Genomic DNA, 21,550 nt, shown 5'->3' on the forward strand with positions numbered 1-21,550 from the left:
CTCTACCCCCCCCACCCCAACGCCGAAGAGACACACACGAACGCGGCAACACTGGTTGGAAGATTTTGAGTTTTATAGCAAACCGTATTGTACAGACCCGGGGCCCAGGGGCCCAGCCCGGCTGGGACCCCCATTTGCCCCCGCCGGGCTGCCTCCTCCCCCTCCCCAAGCGGTCCCATTATCAAGCCTTTCGCCATACCCAGAACCCCCTCCCCTCCGGCCTTTGGTCCGCCCAGTCCCTCCCCCCACCCTCGCACCTCCCTGTTACCTGAGGTATGTGGATAGATCCCCCCTCCCCTACATGGTACAACCCGGCTGCCCCGGGAGGCCGGGGCTGAGGGGCGGGACCTGGCCCCAACTCCTCCCCCTGCCTCCTCAAACCCCGCCCCCATCCTGGAGGGGGGCAGGGGAGGGCCAAGAATCTGTTACTAAGTTCCCATGGCAACTAAGAGGGGCCATTTCCAGCCTTAGCACTGGCTTTGGGAGGTGTCCATTGGCTGCTATTTCCATGGCAACCAGGAGTGGCAGTTCCCTGGGCAAATGGGATACAAGTTTCCATGACGATGAAAGAGAGGGAAGAGCCAAGCTGGAGGAGTCCCATCTTTCCCATCATTGGGCTGGCACCCCACCCCCTCCCCCACCCCCGGTCAGGAGGGTGGAGCTGCTCAATACAGTAAAGCATGAGAGAGCCTGGGGGTGGCGCAGTCCAAGCAGGGTGCCCACTGGTCCAGTCTCAGTCTCAGTCCAAGCGGATCAGTCCCCTCACTCTGGCTCCCCCAGGTCCGAGGTTCCCCCGGTTCAAGTAACACTTCAGTACAGATGAATGTTCAAGTATTGTGTGGGGAGGCAGGCAGGGGGCTGGGGTACCCCTCACCACTCCCCTGGGCCGCGCTGAACCCCGCGGGCCCCCACTCCTCGCAATAGCTGCCATTGTCAGTGACGTTCAAGGAGTCAGGGCTTGTGGGGGAAGGAACTGAAATCTGGGGAGGGAGTTAGGAGAGGGGTGTGACCCCCTGAGGGGGTACTACTGCCCCCACACCTGCTCTTTGCCCCCACCCCTCGCTCAGCCCTGGCTTTCCCCTGTTTCCCCGATTCCCCCCCACCTCTGACATGTGGATCCCCAATTACTCCTCTGGTTTCCCTTTTTGGCCCCCCCCCACCCCCCAACTCCAAGTATCTGGTCTTTGTTCCCTGAACCCTTGGTGGTCTGCTTTCTGCCCCCCCTCCCCCAGCCCATCCTCCACCTCCCCCAGCCCCCTGGCTCCCAGTATCCTGTGTGCAGATACCCTTTCCCCGATTTCCCTCCCTCAAACTTGCACCTTACCCCCCTCCCACCATCCCTTTGGCTCAGCAACCCCCAGTACCTCTGACCCACTCCCCCCAGGGGATGGACAATGAAGCAGGTGGAAGGGAGAGGGGATGGGAAGGAGAGACCCCCAGAGATATCAGTGCAGGGGGCAGAAAGGGGGGGAGGCTGGCTCGAGTCCCTGGGCAGGAATCCCAAGTTATGAGGTGGGTAACCTGGCCTCCTGGCAGGGATAAAATGAAGGCCCGAGGTCCAGGCTCCTGATGAGTCCTGGGGGAGGGTGGGGGGGCACCCAACTAGCTGTCCTTGAGAAGTAGCTTCTCCTCTGGGCAGCGGAAGGGGCCAGGGGGCCCAGCGGCTGCCAGCCGGGCACAAGCTTCAGGTGAGAGCTGGCGGCAGGAGCGCAGGTCTAGGCGGCGGAGGCGCGGGCAGCGGCGGAACAGCGGGAGGCAGTGGTCCGTGAGGCGGTGGCAACCTGGGGGGGGGTAGAGGTAACTGAGACTAGGAAGGTGAGTAGAGGGTGGCCACCGGTCTCGGGGACAAACACACTAGCAGGATGGACAGAAAGATTGCTTACCAGCAAGATTGAGGTGCACCAGGGTCTCCCGGAGTGGGGAAGTGGGGGCTGTGAGTAGGTGGACACTGGGATCTCCGACGTGGGCGCAGTGGCTCAGGTCCAGGGCGCTCAGCTGGGGTGCGTGGCGCAGGAGGAGCCGCAGGGAGGCATCTGTCAGCTCCAGGCCCGCCAGGCGCAGCTCTGCTACCCCCTGCAGCCGCCCACGGCTCTCTGTTTGCCCTGGGCAGGCAGGTGAGAGATCAGCACTCCTGGCCACTCCTGTGCCCAAACCTAGGCATCTAGCCTACCTGTGTCTCCACACCTATTCCTCACCGATCCGTAAACTGCTTCCGAGATAAGAGAGCCTCCACCTGCACCACCTGCTCTTCTCCCAAACACCCACACAACCTGACCTCATCTAATCTGTTCACTGCTCACATCACCTCCCTAGTGAGACCCTCCATGATTACTCCATTTGACTCGGTAACATTCCACATACTCCTCCCCTTTCCCTGCATTATTTTTTCCCCTTTTCTAACATGTGACATCTTTTTTTCTCTCCTCCCACTAGAATGTAAGTTCCACCAAGGCAAGAGTTTGTGTCTTGTTCTTGCTCTATCCCTAACAATTGGGACATAGGTGCTCAATATATATTCACTCATCCAACAAATGCCATCCCCAATGGAACTGCCATCCCAGGCTCCCCTCCTACTTCCCTCTCCTTCCATTAGTAACATCATCAGCTGAATCCCTTTTTCTCCATTCCCCAGACACCCCTCTGGGGTAACACCACTCCTGCCTGAACTCCTGCCACAGCCTCCTCACCCAGTCTAGTCTCTCCTCTCCTTCCTCGCATCCAAAGAGAGCTGTTCTCAAATACAGGCTCCTCTACCAAAAACCCTGAAGGCACCTCCTTGGTTACAACATTCCAGTTCCTATTAGGTCTCATCCCTGTCTCAGTTCCTAACTCCACGCCTGTGCTCCCAAACACCTGGGCCAAATTCCATAGGTGACCCTGCTCTGAGACTCTGCCTGTGGACACCGAAGTTCAATCCTATGCCTGGCTGGTGTCCCAGGCTTTTAGGTCTGAGCTTAGAGGCCTCTTCTTCATCTCCAGGGTAGAAGAACTCATGCCCCTCATCTCTACACCCAAAGCATGTGGCCTGCTTTTCTTTTATTGTATCTACCACATTCCTGCATTACTTTTTTTTGCTTTTTAAACTAAGTGCCTAGGGTACCCTAGCCATCATTAATTGAGCACTCAGTGTGGGCCAGGCACCAGCTAAGGTGGGCTAAGTGGCAGCCTGCCCCAAGGCCAGTGACTCTTCTGCGTCCCCTGGAGGGCTGCCTAGAATGGTTGCTGGCCCTGCCACCAGAATTTAGATAGTAGGGCCTCAGAGTTTCTATTTTATTATTATTATTAAATGTTTTTATTTTTTATTTATTTTTTTTTTTTAATTTTTTTTTTTTAACGTTTATTTATTTTTTTGAGACAGAGAGAGACAGAGCATGAACGGGGGAGGGGCAGAGAGAGAGGGAGACACAGAATCAGAAACAGGCTCCAGGCTCTGAGCCATCAGCCCAGAGCCCGACGCGGGGCTCGAACTCACGGACCGCGAGATCGTGACCTGGCTGAAGTCGGACGCTTAACCGACTGCGCCACCCAGGCGCCCCTAAATGTTTTTATTTTTGAGAGAGAGAGCGTGAGTGGAGGAGGGGCAGAGAGAGAAGGGGACAGAGGATCTGAAGTGGGCTCTGTGCTGACAGCAGAGAGCCCGATGCGGGGCTGAAACTCATGAACAGTGAGATCACCGCCTGAGCCGAAGTCAGACACTTAACCGACTGAGCCACCCAGGCACCCCTAGAGTTTATTTTTCTAACAAGTTTTCTAGTAGTGTTGATGCTGCTGGTCTGGACTGCACTGTAAGAACCACAGCTGTGGGAGACTGTGACTATCACTCCTGCTTACAGATGAGAACTTTGAGGTTAAAATCATTAAGCAATCTGTCGGAAGTCACATGACTCTGAAGTAACAGAGTAGGACAACAGACCACATACCACAACACTATCTGCCTCCCAGGCACCGGCCTAGCCCACAGATAAACTAAATCAGATGTCGCAAACTTATGAAACTAGCCTTCACAAGTGTTTTATGGAGTCTGCACAGTGCTAAAAATTTTCTTCTTTCTTTTTCTTTTAAGTTTATTTATTTTGAGAGAGCAAGAGCAGGGGAGGGGCAAAGAGAGGGGGAGAGAGAATCCCAAGCAGGCTCTGCATGGTCAGCACAGAGCCCAATGCAGGGTTTGAACCCACAAACTGCGAGATCATGACCTAAGCTGAAATCAAGAGTAGATTGCTTAAATGACTGAGCCACCCAGGTGCTCCAGTGCTAAAAATTTTCTTAAATTAATGACTAATGCTACAAAAAGGACATTTCCATAAAGAAATTTAGATAGAGCTTTTCCTTCAAAAATTATAAGATCTGGCACCACTGGGCTATCTTTTTCACCTGAAAATGATTAGCTGGGAGCTGGGTTGCAAGATGCTATTCCCTAAAGTCATTCACCAAGCCCAACCCTTCTGTTATCTGCCAGGCCACCTTTGTGGACACTTGACTTGGCAAACTGGATTCTACCTCGTTTTTTCCTTTAAGGAGTAGACAGCCTAGAAAGGGGATACACCTACAGATGCCTTCAATCTCGGGCCACAGCTAAAAGCCATCAGGAGGAAGCAGAGGAAAGAGAGGTCACTCCTGGCTTGGGCAGGGGAAGTAGGCATCTACAAGGATTTCACTGAGGTGGCAGCATTTCAGCTGGGCTTTCAAGGATTTAAACATGCAGAGAAGTGAGAGAAGAACACGCCAGGCAGAGAACATCGGGACGAAAGCAAGGAAATAGAAGAACTTGAAATTTTGCTTCAGGAATGCTGCACAGAGCCAGGGAGCCAAGATAAGAAAGGTGGGTGTAGAGGCGCCTGGGTGGCTTAGTCGGTTAAGCGTCCGACTTCAGCTCAGGTCATGATCTCGCAGTTTGTGAGTTCGAGCCCTGCGTCGGGCTCTGTGCTGACAGCTCAGAGCCTGGAGCCTGCTTTGCATTCTGTGTCTCCCCCTCTCTCTGCCCCTTCCCTGCTCATGCTCTGTGTCTCTCTGTCTCTCAATAATAAATAAATGTCAAAAAGAAAAAATTTATAAAAAAAAAAAAAAAGAAAGAAAGGGGGGTGTAACAGGTCTTAAGGACCTGGAAGGTTCATCCTTGGAAGCTCCTCAGGTAGTTCAGGCAGGAGGAGCTGGGGTCAGTGTGCCAGCCAAATAGCACTTTCTCACTTCATGGACTAAACAGTTCCCAATGCCCACCCTCACCCCCACTTTCCTGATTCAGTCTAATGCCGGTAAGAGTGGGCAACAGGGAAGTTCTCTGGGCTAGCTCTGCCTGTGTGCCTTGCAGTAGTCACTCAGTCCCTCTGGGCCTCTGGTGGCTTGTCCAGATAGTAAGAGACTTCTAGATGTTTGTCTACCCCCTTCCAAGACTGCTGTGAAGGGGAATGGGGTGGGGAGAAAGGTGCTGAAAAGTGAGCTGTGAAAGCAAAGGGCTAGAGTGAGCACAGCCCCTGCCCTCCTGGAGCTTAAGAGAAGAAATGGGTTTTCATCAAATCACTTCACAACTATGTAGTGATAGCTGGGAGTGGATGCTCTCAAAGCTCTAAATTTTTTTTTTTTTAATGTTTATTTATTTTTGAGAGAGAGAGAGCGAGAGAGAGCGTGCGCGCGGGGGAAGGGAGGGAGACACAGAATCCAAAGCAGGCTCAGGCTCTGAGTTGTCAGCAAGAGCCTGATGCGGGGCTCAAACTCACAAGCCATGAAAACATGACCTGAGCCAAAGTCAGATGCCCAACCAACTGAGCCACCCAGGCCCCCCCTGCTCTCAAAGCTCTAAAGGAACTCTGATCTTAGTGCACAGTGCAGGGCGGGGTGGGGGGTGGCGCAGATCTTGGAGGGCTTCCAGGAGGAAGTGGCACTTATGCTGAAGCCTGAAGGATGACTAGGTGTTAATTAGACAAAGAAGGATACAGCATTCTAGACAAAGAAGACTGGGCAAAGGTCCTGGGGCTGGAGGGGCTGAAATGCAGGGACAGTATTGTGTCAGTGGGAGCCAGACCATGCCATGCCTTAGCGACAAAGTATTAGTCTTTATCCAGAGAGCACCAAGGGGCTATGAGAAATAATTTAGAGCACAGGGCAGACATGGACAGATTTGCCCTTCTGGATGGTTCACCTGGCATCAGTGTGGAGAACAGACTAGCGGGGGCCAGAGAAGCTGTTGTTAGCATCACATCTCCTGGCTAGACAAGGAAGCTCCGGGCCTCAGTGCTCCTAACCCACACCTCTGTTGTGACCAGACCTCTGAGGTGACCACACCTCTGTTCATCTGACCAGCTCCCAGCACCCCCCTCTGTCAGTATGGGCCTCATGCCCTAAGAAACTGTTTATTCCTGCTTCACACTCCCTGGGACAACCCTGTCCCTTTCAGGACCCAGTTCAAATAGCACCAACTCAGGGAGGAATTCTCTCACTGCTCCCCACCCCTGCCCTGACCATAGCCACTACCATTATCACACCATAACTTTCCATTTCTGATTCTCTCTCTTCTGCATTACTAGGGTTCCACCAGCGTAGGGAATGGGACCAACTCAGTTTGAGATCTCCAGGGCCCTACACAGGGCCAGGGCCAGAGTATGTGTTCAATAACAAAAGCTGACTTTACCTGGCAGGTACCTGGCCTGACTCAGGAGATGATACCACCAGCCCTATGCAACCTTCCAAGTCATTTGGCTCCCTCTTTCTGCTCCATCCTCTCAGGAAAACCCTTATCCTTTTATTACAGGGCAAGGGGGCATAAGGGCCAAATCTACTGCTCAGCCATATATTTCCTGGTCCACACATGAATTTTAAAAGAATGTTAGGGACATTCTTTTAGGTGGCTCAGTTGACTGAGCATCGGACTTCACCTTAGCTCATGATCTCAGAGTTTGTGAGTTTGAGCCCTGCATTGGGCCGACGGCTGTCAGCACACAACCCGCTTCAGATCCTCTGTTCCCCTCTGCCCCTCCCCTGCTCACACACACACTTTCTCTCTCTCTCAAAAATAAACATTTAAAAATATATAAAATAAGCAAAAGAATGTTAAATTAACTGCCATCATTTAAAATCAAGGATATTTCAGGGCACCTGGATGGCTCAATCAGTTAAGTGCCCAACTCTTGATTTCAGTTCAGGTCATCATGATATCATCATGATATCAGGTCATGATATCACGGTTTGTGGGTTCAAGCCCCAAGTCAGGCTCCCTGCTAACAGCCTGCTTGGGATTCTCCCTCTCTCTCTGTCCTCCCCCCCAAATAAACAGACATTTAAAAAATAAAATAAAATCATGGATATCTCATAGAAAAATCCATTTCTGGCTCTTTGGGCCTGCATTCTTCCCTGGCAATTGCCACTGCTCCCTTTGGAGGCTCTCCAATAGTGCCCACCACACCCAGTGACTTCACTCATATCTGCCATCAGCCATGCCCCTGGCTTCTTCCAGAATTCTTACATCATCCTCCTGTTTTATACCGTGTTTCATCACATAACCATCTCCCCTCTAGAGGGCAGGGGCTACTTCCTCTTCATCCCTGTTCCCTTACAGCTCCTATCACACGGTGGAACGCACAGCAGATGAACAATGGCCAAGTAAGGCCTTCTAATCAAACTTGTGCTTGTCCTTTCTTCAAATCTTTTAACATCCAGCATGAGTTGGAAGAGACCTTGGAGGCCTCATACCCACTCCCTCCCCTTGCCCAACCCATTCTGCAAATGAGCCAACAGGGGCCACACCTGGTTTGGTGTCTGGTGGAGGCAGCAGCAGCTCACGCAGCTGGGAGTCTTTAACATCCTCAATCCAGCGAAGGTCCAGGAGCCGCAGGGCCGGCAGTGGGGCTGAGCCCAGGGCAGAGACGGAGAGCCAGGAGCAGCCAGAGAGCACCAGCTCCTGCAGGCCTGGGGGGTTGGAGGGAAGGTCAGGAAGCTGATGCTCCATCCCAGGACTGTCTCCCTGTTCACTCTGTCCTACCTTGCCATCCAACCCTACCTTGCAGTCGGTTCAGAAGCCACATGAGCTGCTTCTTGGAGACACCTGTCCAGCTGAGGTCCAGGGCTCGGGGCTGGCGACGAACCACACCACTGAGCATGGGCGGGGTCAGTGACTTTCGCCGGCTCAGGTCCATTCGAGGCCACAGACGCTTGTCATAGCACCTATCAGCCACAAGAGGGAGACAGAGCTCTCAGCTCTCAGGGAGCCCACAAAACTCCCTACTTAAGGGTCCACCACAGACAGCTCTGTCCTGGCTGGCCCACAAAGACAGTAGGGGGTGGCAGGAAGCTCCCCTCCTCAGGACAAGAGCACTGGGTTTGGGGTTCTATTTCATCACCTACTGGATGTGAGACCCCAAGCAAGTCCATTCCTCTCCCTGGGCCTCAGATGCTCCCTTTATAAAATGAGGATAATGATCCAGACTCAGTCAGCCCCACAGGGCTTCTGTATGTTTTTAGGCATTACAGCTTATAAAGCATTTTAGCAAAGACACAAACACCCTACATGGTGTATTTAATGTAACACCATAGGGATCTGTCAGCAGCCCCTACCCACACCCACCCCCACCCCACCTTGGACTTCTGGAATTCTCCCGGGCTAAGTTATGATGACTCATGGGAATTTCCCATATCCTTTATTAATCTCTGCCTTTGAGCCACATCTGCCCCATTCTGATGGCCAACTGCCTGAGGCTTGACCTACAACCCTGTTCTCTTTGATCATTGTGTCTCTTCAACTAGAATGGAGGCTCTACAAGGGCAGGTCTGGCTTTTCTCCTTTGGTAGGGCCAGTACCCAGCACTGTGCCAGGTGCACCCAGGTGATCTGTTGCACATTTGCTGAATGAAGGAATGGTGCAAAGCCAGTGTGAATTCCCTGAAGCTTCCACCGGGCCCTCCCCCACAACACCTTTCATCTCAGCTTTTCATTTATTCACTTAATCAGTGTTTATGGAAGGCCTGGTAGGGCCCAGGATTCAGTTTCAAATCCTGATTTGAATTTGAATTCCTGATCCCAGCATTTCTGAGAGCCTTGACTAGTCCAACATGCAGCAAAACCAGAGAAGGGCTTCCCAAACTTATTTTACCAGGAACCCTTCCGGTGTTCTCCCCAGGTCACCTATAAACACTTTGTGGCACACTAAAGTTCCTTGAGACTTAGTTAGAAAACTCTCTTCCAGTTTTCAGAGGCATGTCAGGAAATTCTCACTGGGCTAGATGGACTGTGTCAGAAGCAGCAGGCGTGGGAAGGGCCCAGGAGGCTGTGTCTTCCCTGCCTCCCACCCCTCATACTGAAGGGCTTTCCCTGCAAGAAGCCCTGAGCTGGGGCAGTGGTTCCCAACTCTGGTTATTTGCTATCCCCTTCTGTGCAGAACATGGATTTATCTTTAAATTGATCCCCACTTCGCACTTAAAGGCAGTATTATTTCATATACATATGTTAACCTTAGAAACATGTACAATAAAAACAGACCAGGGCTATTAAGTTCTAGGCAGGTGTTGCTGTGGCTTTAGGCTACCACCTGAAGACTATTTTTGTTAAACAGGGAGATAAGTATTGAGAAGTGTTAAAGCCACAATAGCACCCAATGGAGAGACTTCCTTTTCAAAACTAACAGAAGGATTAAGCCATGCTTTTGTGCCACTTGAAACTGCCAGCGCCCTGTATGACATTTTAGGGAATACTGGGGGCACAGACACTGAAGGCTTCAATCCAAACAACTCCACTCCCGCCTGCTGCTTCCTACCACTTCCCCCCCTCTTCTGGCATTCTAGCCTCTACTTCTCCTGGTTCCTTCCACTCAACCAATAAACATTTGCAAATCTCTCCGATTATAAAACAGAAAAGGAAAAAACCCAACCTATCCTCAACGCAGCTTCTGCCCCTAGGTCCTGCCCTTTTTCTTTTTCTACTCAGTGAAATCCTGCCCACTCCAACCCAGTCTTGAATCTCAGCTCAACTGCCACTATCATCTTGAAGCCCTCCTGGATCTTCTACAGCTAGAAGGGAACCCTTCTCTCTGGAGGCACACATGGGCCCCCCAGTTGTTTCTGTATCCCACTTCACGATAGCCAGGCCAAACGACCTGCCTGCCTATTGACATACAATGCTGCCTGGAGCCAACATAGATTGGTACATGTTGTGCTTCTGCCAGAAATGCCAACCAACCCAGAGCTTTCAACACACAGCTCCAGTGCCTCCTCTCCCAGGACTTTTCTGGGATTGAACTAATTGGTCCCTTTACTCTTGAATGACCAGGACACTGGGTTTAAACCTAAGAACGGCAGCCAACAATCACCAATTGCCCTACTGATCCTAAGCGCCCAGCCTCCACTGGGCTATCAGAAAATGGGGGAAACACGGCCAGTCCATGGTAACTGAAGCAGCAAAGGATATAATAAGGGTCAATGAGAGGACTGGACAAGGAGCCTCCCAGGGAGACAGCCTGATTTGAGACTTTAAGAAGACAGCAGTTATTCTAGTGAGGGGAGGAAAGTGGGTGTTATGTTCCAGATGGGGAAGAACCAGTGTCCAGGCCTAGGACACAGAGAGAAAACAGAGCACTCTGAGAAACTCAGGCAGCAGGAACAAAGGGCAATTCATCAGCTCACCATAATGAAGAAGGTGAGGATGATGCCTATGGTACTAACAACTAGTGTTTACTGAGAGTTTACTATGTGCCAGGTACTTGTCTATAGATAAGGCATTTAACCTCACAACAACAGCCCTAGGAGGTAAATATTGTTATTATCTCTTTTTTTTTTCCAACGTTTATTTATTTTTGGGACAGAGAGAGACAGAGCATGAACGGGGGAGGAGCAGAGAGAGAGGGAGACACAGAATCGGAAACAGGCTCCAGGCTCTGAGCCATCAGCCCAGAGCCTGATGCGGGGCTCGAACTCACGGACCGCGAGATCGTGACCTGGCTGAAGTCGGACGCTTAACCGACTGCGCCACCCAGGCGCCCCTATCATCTCCTTTTTAAGAGTTAAGGCAAAGAGATTAAGAAACTTGTTCAAGATCCCAGAGTTACCAAGTGGTAGCAAAGCCAGGCTTTAAACCAAGCTGGTCTGGATTGAGAGCCTGAGCTGTGACTGGTTTAGAGGCCGGGGGAAGACCTCAGAGGAGGCCCAGGGGAGGCCCACCGTGTCAAGGCAGGCTGGAATGCCAGGCTGGACTGTCATGCCCACGAGAGCCTAGAGGTAAAGTGTGTGAGCTCGATAGGAATTTGAATCCCAGCTCTGCCAGCTCCATGCTTTGAGTCACTCTCTCTGGGCCTCCATTCTCCAAACCATAAGAGAGTAAAGGCAGTACTTCAAAGGTTTGCTGCAAAGATGAAGGCAGACCGTACGGGGGAAGTGTGGGAAATACTTCGTGCCGTCGGTGAGGTACTGTACATGTCCAAACGTCCAACAGAATTGTGGGAGTCTGTTGTGAAGGCAGCAGGGAGCCATGGATATTTCTTTCTAAGCTGGGGAAGGACGCCTAAGGTGAGAGGCAAGAAGAACTCTTAAGAGGCACCACATGCGCTCATCTAGGGGCGTCAGGGCTTGATGTGTGAGTTCCCTAACCCGTTCACTTCTTCCTAGACCCCAGCCACCCCGACTGAGTCAGCACCCCATTAAGCCCACCTCCCAAATCTGAAATTCTAGTTCTAAACCTCTGTCTTGCAGAGGCCCTTTGGGGATGCAGATTTACCAGCCCAAACTGGTTCTTCCCTCTCAGCAATCTGGACTCTCTGATGCCACCACTGTCCTCCTACCCACCCATCTCCAGGCCTTTATTCCCAGCCCCCAACTGGTCCTGACCCTGTGTTCTAGTCCCTTCCTTGCCACCCTCTCTGCCCATGTCCTCCAAAGTTCCAACCCTCTTCCCTGTGACTCAACAACTCCACCATACTTCCTCTGGCTGCCCCCTCCCCTCGCTCTTGGTACACTGACTTCGCCTCCCAGTGCCAAAAGATAAAAGCCACCAGACAGGAAAGCCTACAACTTCCTGCTCTCCCACCTACAAATTCCTCTTTAGCTCCACCCTCACTACCTCTTTCCACACACCATCCTGATTTCCTCACTTCCATTCATTCACCCATTCAACAAGTACTATCTTAGGGGCGCCTGGGTAGCTGAGTCGTTTAAGCATGCTACTCTTGATTTCAGCTCAGGTCATGATCTTGCGGTTCACGGGTTTGAGCCCCGCATCGGGCTCTCAGCTCAGAGCCTGGAGCCTGCTTTGGATTCTGTGTCTCCCTCTCTCTCTGTCCCTCCCCCACTCACGCTCTGTCTCTCTCAAAAATAAACATTAAAAAAAAAAAAAAACAAGTACTGTCTTAGAACCTACTGTATGCCAGATACCATCTTAGAAACTAGGGACACAGAAGCAAACAGATTAAGTCCTTCCCTTGGAGCTGACATCTTTGATTCCACACGACCTGGCTTTGGTCCCCCTAACTCTTTGTAGCACAGCCAAGGATACCAAGGCCTCTCATAGCAAATCCAATTGCCATTTCTGGTCCTTGGTCTTTTACCACCTCTCACCAACATCCTACACTTTATCATTTACTCCTTCCTCAATCTCTCTTCTTCAGGATACCACCACCATCTCCTCCATGTCTCTGGCTGCTCTTTGTCTAATTCACAAATACTAACATTCCATCTTCTGTCCTCTTTCTGGAAGCTGCCACCTATAGGATGAAAACTTCCAAACTTGGATCTTTCTCTCAAACATCAGACCTGTACATCCATCTGCTGTCTTGCTAGCTCCTGACTGGACCACAGAAGTTTTGGGCCAAATTATGTCAGAGCTGAGCACTTTGCTTTCCCTGGAACCTGCTCCTCCTCTGGTATTCCTGAGCTTAGGGAACGGCACTGTTGCCCACCCAGAAACTTGTGGGCCAGAAACTCAGCTAAGAGTCACCCTGCTGCTCTCATAGCCATTTAGTCACTGAGTGCAAGCCATTCTGCTTCTTAAAAAGTTCTCAACCCAAGTGCCTCCTCTCTTGCCAGCATTGGTGGTATAGTGGTGAGCACAGCCGTCTTCCAAGTCCCTCCTCTCTACCCCTCCTGCCCCTACTTCTGTGCCCGGGCCTGACCGAGCCTCCTGACTGGTCCCACTGAACCTCTGCTCCGCCCTACCTTCGACCTTATCAAAAGCCACCATTTTATATAGTGTTTAGTGCCTTTCAGGTAGTGTGCTAAGTGCTTTGCAAGGACCACTTCATTTAATCCCCACAAGGTAAGAGTATGAACCCTAGACTAAAGATGAGAAAACAGGCCATGAAAGGTATCGCTATCCACCCCTGGCCATACATCCAGGAAGTGCGGAAGTCCCAGTGGATGACACCCACGAAGGCCAGACTCCAGGACCCCAGCTAGAAATCACTGTGCAGTCCAGCCTCTCTGCTTCGTCCACTTCCGGTCGCAAGTCTCTCCTTGAGGCAGAAATCAAGTCCTCTTCAATTCTGGATCCCACGTGCCCAGCACAGAGTTGGCTTTGAGGAGGCCTCAGCAAACATTTCCTCAATCACTACACAAGCTGGGGTGATGATCCCCAGTAATTGCTCTATTTGCTTCTATGTTGCGGGTTGACTGGGAACTCTTCAAGGGCACAGACCTGTGTTCTGAGGATATAAAGTCTGTGCTTCCAGCAATATTTGCAACTGAGTGAATAATAACGATTACAGTTAAGGCATGGAGTAGTTTCTATTTCCTAGGTAGCATCCTCAATTCTTTAAGTATATTAGCTTACAAAGACACTACGAAGGAAATGCTTTGGTTCTCCTGGCTTCACAGATGGAAGAAAAAACTGTGGCACAGAGAAGTTAAGAAACTTAACTTCTAAATTAAGCCCAGCAGCATCAGCTTATCAGAGAAAGAATACAATGCAACCATAGGCAATTTGCTTCCAGAGCCTGTACTCCCATCTTCTTAGCTCTACAGCCTCCACAGGGACCAGAGGCATGAACTAATGCCCCAGAGTCTAAAGGAAAAGGACTGAAGTTTGAGTTCAGCCACGAACTTGCGCTGTGACTTCAGGTGTCCCTCATTCCTTCACAGGGCTGCTATTACGAGGAACAAGTCAGCCAACAATTTGCCAAGTGCCCAAAACAATGCCTGGTCTACAGTAAGTGCCTGGGAAAGAGCCTGAATGTTCTCATTTAATGAATTATTTCTCGGGCACCTACACTGCCCTTGTCCCATGGCGGGGACATACAGATAAAACAGACGAAGTACCATGCCAACAAGGGACATGAACATGAAAATGAATCATTGAGTGAAAACTGATCAGCAGGCAAAAGACCTCTATGTGCTCTGTAGAGGGAACAGAGTACGGTGGGAGTTTGATGGGGTTGGGGGAGGATTTTGTCAGGGGCAGGATCAAAGAGGAAGACCAGGGGCTTGGGAGGATGACCGACATTTCTGAACAAACAAGGGTGAGAAAGCAGTGGGGAGATGAGGGGAGGATAGGCAAAGGGAGCTGGTGGTGGCTACGGGGCAGAAAGAAATTACCAAGGGAGCCAGGGGCCTCAAGAATGGCTGCCTCTGAGAGGGCAGGGGTCACCTCAGCAAAGACCTTTCTTCTTTGTAAATAGGACCTATAATGAGACTGTCCTCAGAAAAAAGACTGCGTGAAAAACAAGTCAGGTGACACATGTCCAGCAGTCAGCACTATGCTTGGCACATACTGAACGTTCGTAAATGATAGTTATTAAAAGAAAAGATTCTGGAGCCACAGGGCCTGGGTTCAAATTCCTAGCTCTACTACGTCCCCTCCATGACCTTGACCTCAGCTTCATCTATAAAAGGGAATAATAGTACCCACCTCACAAAGTTGTTATGAGAGTTCAACGAGCTCACAAATGGAAAGCAGCCTGCATACAGCAAATACAAAAGTATCAGACTAAAATGTGCACAGATTACAGACCAGGAGCCAAAGAGATCACAACCTGCTGTTGCAGGTCACACAGCAAGTGAGAACCCAGGCCTGTCCAGGTCACTCACCAGCGGCTCCAAGTCCGGCAGACTCGCATGCAAATGCACAGCTCTCGGGGCCCGAGGTGCTGGAAGACACGAAGCCAGGCGGCACGGGGCAGGGGGTGGTCGGATCCAGCAGCCAAAGGCAGCGTGTCGGGCTCAGGGCTTCGAGGTGGGGGCCGTACCACGTGCCTCTCCAGCTGTGGGGGCCGGGGCGGTGGGGCGGGGCCCAAGGGCCAGCTGAGGAGGGGCCCCCCACTGCCAGGGCGCACAGCCCGCCGCCCCCCGCGGTTCTCCTTCTCGCCTGAGCTGCCCCGGGCTGGCCGTCGCCCATTCCGGGCCTCGCCAGGGGCCTCATCCTCACTCAGCGATGTGCCTGAAGAGTCGGAGTCAGAATCCGAGTCTGAGGAGGACGAGGAGGTGTCAGGCACCCGCTCCAGCAGCTGGCACATGCGCTTGAAACGTTCTAGCTTCTCCCTCTGTGGTGATGGGGACGGCACTGCCGGGCCCTCAGCAGAGGCCAAAGGCGGCTTTGGTTTCTGCAAGGAGATAGGGGGAGGCTGTTCTAGGGCCTGGGGTGCACTGTCCCACCTCCCTGCCCCTGAGGAGTCAGCAGGGGATGAGCAGCCCAAGAGACAGTCCCGAGTTCCAGTCGTGGCTATGCCCCTGAACGATGTGAAGCCTCAGCCACACCATGTCCCTCTGGACCTTGGTCTCCTTATCTGTCACATGAAGGCATTGATTCAAAGAATTAAAAGCCCTATGGGTTTCAACAGCTTATGAGTTTCCAAACGCAGTGAAATATGGAGAACAATTAGAGATGTAGTTTTGTGTATCGGCCTGGCTATCGAACTCTCTGTGGCCTTTGGAAACCCCTGGCTCATCACCTGCAACACAGAATGCTGGACTAGATGATTCCAAGTATCTGTTCAAGAACGTGAGAGTGACAGAGCATCTCACACTAACTCAACATACTCTCACAGTGCTTGCATGGAATGGCAACCTGGGCCACTCTTCTTAGACATGAGGAGACGGACGCTCTGAGAGACTAAGTGACTAGCCCAGATTATAAAATGACAAATGGCAAAAGCAGGATTTGAACACAATCAGGCAGACCCTTGCATTTGTGTGTCAGGGCAAAGTGACACCTGAAATTCAGCCTTGCTGTGTGACCCTGGGCAAGTCTTTTAACCTTTCTGGGCCTCCTTTTCCACAACCCTAGGTATATTTCACAGTTCACAAAACTCATTTACTTTCATTAGATGTAAACAGTTCTGTGAGATAGGTGGGTAGGGTAGGCAGTATCATCTCCTTCACACATGAGGAAACCAAGGTTCAGAACAGCTGACAAGTTGCCAAGACCACACAGGGAGTCAGTGGGCAGGGATCTGAACTCAGTTCTTTTTCCCTTTAAGATGTGGAAAGATGATGCAAATGGATCAGATGACACCCCAAGGGTTCTTGGAAAGTTCTGAAGCCTGGCCCCAACCCACCTCTCCCCCTCCACTCTTCCCAGGGGTCCAGATGCCCATTGTGGCCAAATGGGGCAGGGGCAGACAAGGTGAGCAGGAAGGGACAGATCTCTGTCTCCAGGGTGGAGGGTGGGGCAAGGAAAGGTGGGAGGGGGAGGGAGGAGGTCCCCGGCACACCTCCCAGTTCTCGGGAGGGAGCCCAGGGTGGCAGGACGAGAAAGCCTGGCTTGGATTCAGAACCCTGGGGGGCAGAAGGCCGGGGCCGCCTGGGTCCGATCCTCGGAGGAGGCAGGCATCTCCACCCACCTTCTTCAGGTGCCTCTCTCGGCCTCCTTTCACCTACCAGAGTAAGAGGGAAATATGGGGAAAGGGAAAGACCCCATTAGCCCCTCATTGTCCACAAAGCTAAGATGCATGCTCTCTTCTTAAACTACAAATCCCAGAAGCCCCCATCTCAGGAAGAACTCTGAGCATGCTCACCTCCCCAACAGTGTCTTGGCTCACTGAGCATGCTCTCATCTTCTCTTTCTTCCCCCTCAGGCCCTTCCCAGCCCCTCCTTCTTCCTCTGTAGCACCTAAATTGAGCAGGCTCTCTCCCTCCTACCTGAAGCACCCTGAGCTCCCAAAGCTTCCCTGCCCAGTACCAGTTGCACCTCACCTGTACCTCTCTTCCCCACTGAGCATGCTCCATCCTCCTCCCAATACCTCCTGAACTACATCTCCCAAAAACCCCTTGGGGAACCCACAGAGCACAGCGTCCCAGGCCCACCCTCCCCAACAAGGAACAAGACTACTGCTCCCAGAATCCTTTGTGCTAGACCTAGTGAGCATGCTCCCTGGCTCACCTTTTTCCTTGGGGTGGGGGGCTCATTCCCTGCCTCCCTCTCCTTTCTTTTGGGGGGCCCAGGCACGTCCTCTGGGGGGGGCCCAGCAGGTAGGGGGCCCTTGCGCCTGGGTGGGGGTGGTGGAAGCGGCGGCTCCTCCGTCAGCTTCCATCCACTCCCCAGGCTGGCGCCCTCCTCGCCGTTGTCAGCCCTGCGGCGGCCTGGTCCCTCACCTGAATCCTGGGGAGATGGAAGCTGAGGGTGAGGTTCTATCCAGCTCTCCGACCCACTGCCTACCCAGAGTCCAGCACCCAGCCCAGCCCCTATCCTTACCTTGCTGGTCCGGCCTTCCTGGGTGCATCGAGGGCACTCCCAGCAGTTAGGGATCTCCGCATTGATGACACCCTCAGCCTTCCCCATCTGTAGGCAGAGGGCAGGGAGTGGATGTAGGGTGCCAGTAAACCCAGAGGCAGCATTCCCCAGGGCCATCACCTTCAGACTCCAGGGCCCCCAGGGCCATCACCTTCAGGCAGCCAGGGTGGACGATCTCATTGCAGATTGTACACTCCATGAGGCTCAAACCAAATTTCTCTTCCTCTCCCTCCACTGTGTCCTCCTTCCCAGCCTCCCCACATAAGAGGCACACAGCTGTGTGTGGGAGCACGGGCTGTTGGGGAAGAGAGGGTGTTAGGGACCCTGAAAGCAAGCAACAGGGGAGAGACCCTTCTGTCTGGGGAGCCTGGCCAATGCTGGATGAAATTCAGAACCCACGGGCCAAGAGATCAAATCCTGAATTTGTTCCTTTTTGGCAGTGTAACCTTGAACAAGTGACTTAACCTCCCTATGTCTTTGTTTCTCCATCTGTAAAATGGTGCTAAGCATTTTTCTTCTGTGGGACTATTGGAAGAATGAGATAATGCATGAGAGGCACCGGATACATAGTTGTTATCGCTGTTGGAAATGTTGCAGCTGGAGTCAGGGTCTGTGTGTGTGACCCTGAAAATTGTAGCTGGCTTTGCCGAAGAAGAGAAACCATGGGAAATATGACAATACTACCGAGAGAGAGCTGCAGAGGACGTGGCAACAGCTTGGGATGATTCTGAGTTTGCTCAATGGGCAGCCCAAGGGTTGCTCTGGAGCCTACAATGAACCAGGTTTTGGCAAGACTCCTGGGAACACTAAAAAGTCCCATGAGAAAGAGAGCAGCCCTGAGACAACTTGACTTTGGGAAGGGCAGTGGTAACACGTAGTCATCTGAGGGATGCTGAAGGTCGGGAGACAGGCCCAAGGAAAAAGTAGGTCGGGAAAGGAGAAACAGGAAAGCGAGGCAAGGGTTTGGGTACAAAGGGAGAGAAGGGAGTGCTGTGGGATAAAGAAGCAGCAAAAAGTGGCTGGAAGGAAAAGGAGCTGGTGGTCCTCCAGGAGGGGGCGCAGGATGCAGCTGGCTCCTTAAGGCTGCTGGAGAAGGGCCACATTCTGGAGCCCCGGGAAGCTTAAAGGAAAAAACTCACATTCTCCAGATACCTACTGTGTGCTGGGCCCAGTAGCAGGAACACTCACAACCATGCCACTGTTTAATCTTTACACTTGGCAAAGAAAACATTTCACAGAAAAGACACCTTGAGGTTCAAAGTGTTTGTTCAAGGTCAAGCAAAGGGTAAGCCTGCCTCAACTTCAAGACCACTCTGGCAGGTGAGGAAGAGGCCAAAGAAGGCTAAGACCTATTCACCGGGGCTGGCTCTGGAAGTGGGCCTCTGTACACAAATCCCTCCAGGGAGGGGTACAAGACCAAGACAGGGTGAGCTCTCTATGGGTCTGTGCTTCTGAAGCTGGGAAAAGCATGAAAGCAGGCACTAGGTTAGATTCTCCTAGGTTCCCTAACATTGCCCCCAGCTTGGAGCGAAAATGGGCCTGGTGGACATTTAAACAAAATAGTGAAAAAATTCATGAATAAACAGCAACTCTACAGTACACGCCAGGAAGCCACCCCCAGAAAGGCCCTTGGGCCAGCTGGGGAAGGGTACCCAAAGCCCCAAGGGTGTTTGATGAGGTGGGGTCAGAACTCACGGCAGTGCACTGCCGGAGCAGGCACGACTGCTTCATGCGCCCGGGCCCCCCAAACTTCTTCATGTCTCGGCAGAAGTGGCAGTCCCCGCACTCAGTTCGCACACAGGCCCGGCAGCGGCGGCAGCGGGTTCGGCGTCGGCGCGCTCCGGCCCCCGGCCCCCGGCTGCTCGACGACATTGGGGGCGTCAGCAACGCCGAGGGCTATGGGTAAATGGTGGCAGGTCAGGTGAGCCCACTGAGGCCCTGGCCTGAGAAACTCCCGCAGATCCCCTCTTTCCTAGGCAACCAGAGCTTGCCCTTTTACCCAGGGAGAGACAAGGAGGTCATCCCTCCTGCAGGGGAGGTGGGTGGGGGGTGGGGGGTGGGGGGGAACAACACTCCCTCCACTCAAGGCCTCTCTCCAAAGCAGCTCACCTGGCTCCTCTGGGAGTCTGAGAATTGGCTTCCTGACCTCACTCCTCTTTCCTCTAACACTTCCTCAGTGTCCTCTTGCCTAGCCCAGAGATGAGGAAGGGACTAGGGCCTCTGCACTGACATCCCCACACCAAAGCTCCCTGGAAAGCCAGGGGCTCCTTTTCTGTGGAGTTACCTTAGAGAGGCCCCAACTCTTCCTCTTTTACCCAAATGTAATACACCCCATGCATTCTCCAACCTAAAATTTCCCAGACTTACCTCCAAAATACCCACAGATTCCTGGGTAGAAGCTCCAGACCTTTCTTCCTCCCTCCTTTCTCTCTCTCACACACACAACTACCACCCAATCTCTCTTCCTCCAAAACCTATACATTGTCAACACATCCAATGGGATGCTTCCCTCCCCCATCCCTAAAGATTCACTCTGCTGCCCAGGGCTCTGAGACACCCCTCCCCCCAATGCTGCTTCAGAGCTCTTCTTCAGTCCAACATCTCAACTCCTCTGCTCCCCACAGAGCTCCCTCTGCCCCAAGACACCCTCCTCTTGGATCTCTCATGTCAATCTGGGCAATTTCCCAGATTCCCTGGCATTCTAGAATCCACCCTGACATCTCCACAGAACTCAGGATGGGCTCAGTCCTACATGTCTTCCCCCCCAACCCCCAAGCTTCCCAGGCTGCTTTCCATTCCTAATTGTCTAGAATCCCTTGGGCTCCCCTTCCCATGGAAACCAGATCCTCCAAGATCCCATACAGACTCAGCAGGCCTGGAGGGTCTCTTCGTGGCCAGAGTCTTACCCCAGCTTCCCCCTTTCCAGGGACTTCCAGACCCATCCATGGGGGGAAGGGGCCCTCCAGTGCTCCAGGGGAGGGGCCTGGAGGGCGGCGACTGCAGGCAGGGATGGGGGTCTGCAAGGGGAAGCAGGGTCTAGGAAGGAAGGCCAGTTCCCCAGGGTTGAGAGGTAACAGGAAGGAGGGCTGGAGATGAGGAGTTTGGAGCAAAGAGAGGGCGAGGCTGGGGGCGGGGAAGGCAAAGAGAGGCCGGGCTGAGGATGAATGGGAGTGGGAGCTGCCCAGGTCTGGGGGTGAGGAGGAGCCGCATGAACCCACCTCACACGTGTCCCGGGAGCCATCTCTCCCTTCTCGGCAGCTCCCGGCGGGTCGGCGGCCATCGGCGGCGGGGGGGCCGGGCGGCGCGGGGCGCGGAACGCTCAGAACGCCGGGGTCCACGGCCCCCCGAGGGCGCTCGGCCCCTCCCTCCGGCGGAGGCCGGGACGGCGGCGAGTGGAGATGGGGGGCGCCAGGGGCGAGGCCCTCCCACGGGCTGCGGCGCGGCCCTTCCAGGGGGAGGTCCTGCTCTGGGGGGCTCAGTCCCTCAGCCCCCCCAGGCCAACGGGGGCTCCTCGGGCGCAGGGTGCTCAGCTTCTGCCCGGGCCCCACTCAGTCCGGGGTCTGAGTCACAGCTCCCCTCCCCCCACCCCACCTCTCCACAGTGCCCCCGGCCCTTTAACTGGCCCCTTCCCGGCTCCCACTGCCCAGGGGTCCAGGACCAGGCCTGGGCCCCCCCACCGTTTCCGGGGTTCAAGCCCCGCCCACCGCCGGTTCCCGGGGAGGGGGGGGTCCCTGTAACCTGCCCCCCTCCCCTGGGCCCGCCCCTAGACTGCGGCCCCCTGCCCTAGGGCTACGGGGCGAGCGGAGGGGGGTGAAGGAAGCTGCTTCGGCCCCGCCCCCCCAGCCTGCGCGCGCCCCCGCCCTCGCCCCCTCCCCCCAGCGCGCGACCCTCCGGAGATAGGGGTTTAAATAAAATTTGAATA

The 21,550-nt window shown here is 53.3% G+C and overlaps 1 protein-coding gene across 2 annotated transcripts; it reads right to left on the reverse strand.

The window, feature by feature from the left end:
* Positions 1-52: 52 nt before the first annotated feature.
* FBXL19 (F-box and leucine rich repeat protein 19) lies at positions 53-21,170 on the reverse strand. Of its 2 annotated transcripts, none has more exons than XM_086692347.1 (11): positions 20,847-21,170; positions 19,324-19,524; positions 17,780-17,923; positions 17,590-17,676; positions 17,278-17,496; positions 16,739-16,771; positions 14,988-15,499; positions 7,988-8,151; positions 7,735-7,896; positions 1,884-2,102; positions 53-1,781 (listed from the first exon to the last, which is right to left on the reverse strand). In XM_086692347.1, exons 2-11 carry the CDS (start codon positions 19,498-19,500, stop codon positions 1,603-1,605), a joined length of 1,896 nt encoding a protein of 631 aa, XP_086548473.1. In that variant the 5' UTR covers positions 19,501-19,524; positions 20,847-21,170; the 3' UTR covers positions 53-1,602. The 2 variants fall into 2 exon arrangements, with proteins under 2 accessions (XP_086548473.1, XP_086548472.1); XM_086692346.1 differs by having other exon boundaries at positions 16,610-16,771.
* Between the last annotated feature and the right edge of the window lie 380 nt (positions 21,171-21,550).

The sequence above is a fragment of the Puma concolor genome, chromosome E3 (assembly GCF_028749965.1).
Source record: "Puma concolor isolate L17-30 chromosome E3, mPumCon1.1.hap2, whole genome shotgun sequence".
NCBI classification, from domain to species: Eukaryota; Metazoa; Chordata; class Mammalia; order Carnivora; family Felidae; genus Puma; species Puma concolor.